General features: G+C 45.4%; 1 protein-coding gene across 1 annotated transcript; it reads left to right on the top strand.

The window, feature by feature from the left end:
• The first annotated feature begins 3,380 nt into the window (after positions 1–3,380).
• LOC9663397 lies at positions 3,381–4,171 on the top strand. The gene is made up of 4 exons (XM_024667200.1): positions 3,381–3,534; positions 3,591–3,665; positions 3,729–3,971; positions 4,155–4,171. The coding sequence occupies exons 1-4, from the start codon at positions 3,381–3,383 to the stop codon at positions 4,169–4,171; spliced, it is 489 nt and encodes a 162-aa protein (XP_024522968.1).
• Positions 4,172–6,042: the final 1,871 nt, after the last annotated feature.

The following is a 6,042-nucleotide window of genomic DNA, read 5'->3' as shown; positions in this document are numbered from 1 at the left end:
CTACCTAAACCCTAGCTGCTTAGTGAGAAGGGTGATTCCACAAAAAGAAAAAAATGTGAAAAGTTTTATTTGTTAATTGGTAAAAAAAGTTACGCGGCAAAAAATTCTACCGCTGGTGTCAAAGTACATGTTCTCCTTGGTAAATTTCTCCATTACCACCTTGTTAAATTCCTCTGTGTAGTGAATTCCATCCCAGCTCGCAAACTCGGTGCTGTTCGTGTAAGCCCTCCCTTTGCCGCATCCACACGTAAACATGGTAGCGACGCCATTGATCGTCCCGGTCTGGCAATTAGACTCGCCATCGCCGTGCGGCGATCCACAGCACGCCCGCAGCGCATTCTCGGCCTGGAAGCTGTTCATCGCATCGATGCTGGCCTGGAAGAGGTCGGCGTAGACAACCATGGAGCCGGCGTCCCCCCGCAGAGAGCGCTCACCGTCTTGTTGAGCTGCGAGGAGAATGCCTGGGCGATGTCGTTGTAGCTCTTGACGCAGTTGAGCCCGTCCCTCTGGGTCTGGCCGTAGAGCTTGGATTGCGTGAGGAAGAAGGGCTGGCAGCCCACCGCCGGCTGGTTGAAGATGAGGAACTTCTTGGCGCCGCCGAGCTGCGCGAGGATCATGGTCTCGTTGTAGATGGTCTCGGCGACCATGGGCACAACCATCGCGGTCATGTTTTGGACGCTTACATTCTGGGCGAAGAGATTGTAGGCGAAGTCCGCGGAGCCGGCTTGGATCACGAAGAGGGCGTCCGAAAAGGAAGCTGGCGATGGGAGCTTGGTGGATCCGGAGGTGGTGTTGGCCAGGTGCTGGAGGCGCAAGAACTCGAAGACCTGGACGTCGAGATCGAAGGGGTTGTGGTTCTCGTAGACCGAGGCGGCGGTGGATCCTCCATAGGCAACGTTTGCGCCGCGGTGGAAGTTGGAGCCCATGGTGATGCTCCGCAAGTATGGGGACAGGAGAGGGAAGCCAAGGTAATCGGTGAGGTAGTCGATCATAAGCTGGCCATTGCAAAACCTTGAGTGTTGATTGTTGCGATAGAAATCCTTGCCCTAGGGGCAGTGCTGCGATGGGATATGGGAATTGGGGAGATTGAAGATGTTGAAGTACGGGAAATCCAGCGTCCAGGTTGCCAGTGTTGGAGTAAGAGTCACCAAAATTGTAGACGGACGAGACTTTCAGCGTCTGGATCCCAGCCACGAGTAATGGGCTTGAAATTAGAGAGAATGATACAAGAACAATAAACCATAGAGACATTTTTAGGAAACTAATGGGAGAATTGTGCCTTTATACATGAAATTGTGAATCAGATTATAAATGAATAAATTTCTATGAGGTTTATTTTAAATAAACTGGGCCACTTTTGTAAATATTAAGATTAAATTTATCTTTGGCCATAGTTATTTTTCTATCCCCTCATTGGAACTTGGGACACTTTATTGTTTTTATCTTTGAAAATCCTCACTCTATCCCAGATATAATCATCACTGTAAGCACCATCATCTGGAAGAATTATAACATCAACACCAGCTCCGACCTCACGCTGAATCGTGCTCTTGGCTTGTTTGGCATTTGCTCTCAGAAGTTCATCCCATCTATCTGCAAAAGAGAATTTGCGAATTCAATCAGAAAATGAAAAATGAGAGAAAAATGTGGAGAGATCATACGCTTGCTTCCATTCACATTCAAAGCACAGCCAACGAGCATAAGGAGGAGGATAGAAACATAACCATTTATCTTCCTCATTCTCTCCAAGTTACTAATATCTAGATCAATGGCGAGTTTTAAAGACAAGGAGGAACTCTGGATGTATCAACCAGAGGCTGTGATGAAAGCAATGCAGACTTTTGTTATTTAGCTTGGATCCAAAGAAGGGGTTCAGGGCACGGAGGCTGCGTGAGAAGGATAGGTGAGAGCCCAAATCCCAGACACTCGAGCCTGGAGTGATCACTTTGATGGGATTGAAGTCGCAGGTGGCAGAGTCTTACCACCACTTTTCTAATTGTGAGCGTCTATTTCCTCTTGCACGGCACCTTTATATAACCACGAGTCATCGGGATACCCACATTCATAAAATCCTCGGCTCTATGTTCCAAAGCCACAGGGGCCTGCATTGCTTCTCTGGAAAAGATTAACTTCACGTCAATCTTCGCCAAAACGTTTCAGTCTCTCGGTCGTCCAAAAGCGGGCGGTGTTCTTTAAGAGATTGCCTCCAGCCTCCAGGCCCTTTCGAAATGTCTTTCCCACCGCCTGCTCATCCTGTAAATTGGAGCGTTCCCAATACATCATCTCGAAACCGCAGGCCCCACTCTCCTCGCGAGAGTAAAAAGACTCCACCGCCAGGTGGAGAGGTGGGCAGCGGACACACTCCGTTTCGGCTGTTCTCTGGTTTCAACCATCTTGGTATCGCTCTATGAGCAAAATCCCCCCATCATCGCCCACCCATGACATACACGTCTCGTAGAGCAAGTAAACCACGAACCATTCATCCTCCAGATTATGCCCATACCTCGTTCTTAGCCCGGGATAGCAACGAGGCGCAAGTCGAATTGCGTGCTGGAGCTGGATGCCATCGCTCGCGCCTATACTAAAACCCAAAACCCAGCAAGGAACGCAAAATGTTGATGCGGCTGATAGGCGCGACTAGGAGTAGGAGCGGCATCCTCACAGCAAGCGCAGCTAATAGCTCTTTCAGGTGAGCAAACCACCGACCCAGAAGCCTACAAAGAGTTTAGAGAGTTTCTATGGGTGGTGATGCTCCGCTTAGACAACCGTGTCCTCGGCCAAGCCTTTAAGGTGCTGGGCAACTCTGATGTTACCACCTGCGGCCTCGAGGCGCATCTCCTGGACTACACGCTCAAGTACACCGAAATTGTGAGCGAAATCCCCCCATCCACTGGAAAACCACTCGGGTTTGACGACATCCCGTCCCATATACACACATAATCAAGCTCGTGGACGGCGTCTGGGAGAATCCCAAACCCCCCGCTCGCTTACGTGGAGCCCGAGGCCGGGCGGCCGGGGGCTGAGGGCGACTTGCGCCCGCCGGTCGTGTCCGGGTGGTTTGCGGTCGATGGGGCGGTTTGCCCGCCGGCCATCGTGGCGGCCGTCTCTCCCTTCCCGGCTTTGCAGGGGTGGGAGCCGCGATCGGGAATGCAATTCGCGACTTGCGTGGACGGGAAGAAACTCGCCTCGTGCACGACTTTTGCCGGAGTCTTGAAGTGCACGAGTTGCAGGAGCAGGCGAGAGTGTTTGGCGCTGAATCCTGGACCAGGTTCTTTCGTCTGCAGTCCACAAACCTCACCGCTCTGGTCCATCAGCGCTCTATATCACATGCTACACCGGTCGTTCCATGCACTGAATTCTTCCCCGACGCTCCCTTGACGATGTGTGTCAGGAGCCTCAAGTTAGCGCAGGAGGTGGCTGATGCCGGGGGGCTCCCGCAGTTCCCTGATCATGGCGGTCTAGTTGCTCTCTACAACTTTGAGAAGAAACATGCTTACCAGCTGCTGCTAAACTGCCTCAAGCACATTGATAAAGGTATGGCTTTGATCCTGCCTGGAGTTTTTTTATTTCTTTTTCTCTGTGGCATGCAGGATATGACAAGCGCAAGCTATTGTGGTCGTCCTTCGAGAACCAGCAGTTCTACACTGTCGATGTGCAAGTGCCGGGTAAGTCAACTGCAGACAACGTTATCTCATGTTTTTTTTTTTCTCTTGCGTACTACTGTACAGGTCTCTCGTCGCTGGATCAAGTGCATGTTGAAAAACATGGACGGGGTGTGCTTGTTTCCACGGAGATGGACGTTTACTGCCCCGAGAAGCTTGCCGTTCCTCCTTACACCAACGTCGACGGTTTAATAGCTAATCTGCAGGATGAGATTCTCACCATTCGCCTTCCCAAGGGGGCCACTGTGCTCGAAGGGACAACCTCGACAGTGCCAATTGAGGACCGTGACGAGGCCGAGCTGGACACAAGTATTTTGGTTTTTTTTCTTTTACCTCTACTAATTTCTTTTCCTTTTCTGCTGCAGCCACGAGCAAACGACTCAAGGCAACTATTGTAGATGACAATCATCACCATTCTTCATATCAAAGTTCCAGGTATGTCCCTGGAAGCTTTCATGTATTCTCAATTGCTTTTGCTTTGCGACCATGCAGGCTTGTGGAGGAAGTGATTGTGCCACAGAACGTCTTCCAGGAAAGGAAGTTTAAGCTTCCCAGCTACCGTCTCTTTGGAACGGCTTGCTTATCCCAATTGTAATGTTCTTAATTATCGGTAAGAGAAAAAAAGTAGCACACAAAATTAATCTAAATGAATAAATGTAGAATGTCCTCATATTGTAAATATCTAATAATCACTCAGTAATAGCCATCACTGTGGCTTATTTTATTACTAAAAATCAAGAAAAATGAGCAAACTCCCCAAAGAAAGAAAAATAGTATTGCTGTGTTTGTTATGCATTGCAACTTCTACTTACAGGTTTGCTTGAGTAAAATTATTAATGAGAAAAACATTTATATTCATTTGTGAAAGATAAAAAATAAACATAGCATTCAATCAATATGTTAATATTCTATATTTTTCAAGAATCGACCTAAAGAAATAGAATAATTTTTATTGTCAACACTTAGAATTTTATAAGAGCCAAACCTTTTATAAGAAAAAAAATCACATTTTAGATGTGTTTAGACTCTTAGAATATGCTTGGATATTCTTGAATTATACTATTTAACAGTTATAATTTTTAGACTTTCTTAAACACTTCCTAGTATATTAGTTTATTCTTATGCAATAATTATAATTATACACTAGATTAAATTACTAAATAATATTAAATATATATAACAATACTATTATCAAGTGTTGTTGCATACAATATGTAGCAAATTATTCATCCTGGGCCATAATAAGATTTAAATATATAAGATAGATTGATTTAAATTTTATATATATATATATATATATATATATATATATATATATATATATATATTACTTGGAAATAAAACAATTAATATTATGATATTGAAGTATACAGCTATGATGCCATATACTAATATTAGTGTAGTGGGATTTTGACAGCTGTCAAATTAATATCAACTTTTGTATATAACTAGGGTTTTTAGGCTTATTTCAATATTCTATACACTCACATTAGTGTAGGTGAGAAGCATTTTTAATTGTCCCTGATGAATGGTTATATTTTGGATTTTGGTTTAGATGAAGCTTTTGCATTGTCTAGATTTCACTTTCCTTATAAATTTTTCAATTTTTTCTTTTTTTTTCCTTTTCGTTCATTTTTATATAGAGTAGTAGCCTCCTAAGTTTAATTGTTTAACTACAATTGCATAGCATCAAGCAACTACATTGTCGCGCATGTGACTTCGGGTATCGAAAGTTACCTGTCAACTAGTCCTTACGGACACTCTTACCTTACTGCCACGATGGCAGGAGGTCGGTATTGCTGGTTCCCTTTATTAGCCCCTCTTGTTCAAGTGTTAGTAAACTGGACTTTGTATCTGTACTTGGCCGGATGAGCATAAGGAAGGAATTCCTAAGTGTCTATTTAGCTGAGCATACTTGGCCCGGCTTGTTAGTTCTCTTTTGCTCTGTTTTGCACTGGCTTGACAAGAACCCTCGCGTATTGAGATTGGTCCCTCAATATCGCTACATGATAGCTTACCGTGTCTGCCAAACACCCTCGCTATCATGCCCTTTGTGTTAGTCTCATTTCGGTCCCAAATGCTATTTGTGGAAAGTGTCCAGATTTGCTCATTTGGCATATCTACGGAATGTAGAGATCGTCCTGAACACAATGGTGTTTGTCCCGTGTCCAAATTCGCAATCTAGGGACATTCCATATTTAGTAAGTTTCGAACTTGTCCCAGAGACTAACTCCTGATACTAAGGGAGGCTTGGGGTGAAAGCCCAAAGCGTGTGTTCCTCAAGGGGGGGGGGGGCTATGGGGGGTTCTAAATGTATAGTAGGGATAGTGGGTAGGTTGGGCATGGCTGACCAACCTGAGGCATAGTCTAGCTCCCGCTT

Source organism: Selaginella moellendorffii, unplaced genomic scaffold (assembly GCF_000143415.4).
Source record: "Selaginella moellendorffii unplaced genomic scaffold, v1.0 SELMOscaffold_163, whole genome shotgun sequence".
NCBI classification, from domain to species: domain Eukaryota; kingdom Viridiplantae; phylum Streptophyta; class Lycopodiopsida; order Selaginellales; family Selaginellaceae; genus Selaginella; species Selaginella moellendorffii.
This window is presented reverse-complemented; position numbering and strand designations above follow the sequence as displayed.

What these genes read in the sequence shown, in the direction of transcription:
- LOC9663397 (XM_024667200.1), top strand. Translation starts at nt 3,381, where the DNA reads ATGTGTGTCAGGAGCCTCAAGTTAGCGCAGGAGGTGGCTGATGCCGGG. An exon ending in CCTCAAGCACATTGATAAAG is followed by an intron (nt 3,535 to 3,590) that starts GTATGGCTTTGA and finishes TGTGGCATGCAG; the next exon opens with GATATGACAAGCGCAAGCTA. An exon ending in TGTCGATGTGCAAGTGCCGG is followed by an intron (nt 3,666 to 3,728) that starts GTAAGTCAACTG and finishes ACTACTGTACAG; the next exon opens with GTCTCTCGTCGCTGGATCAA.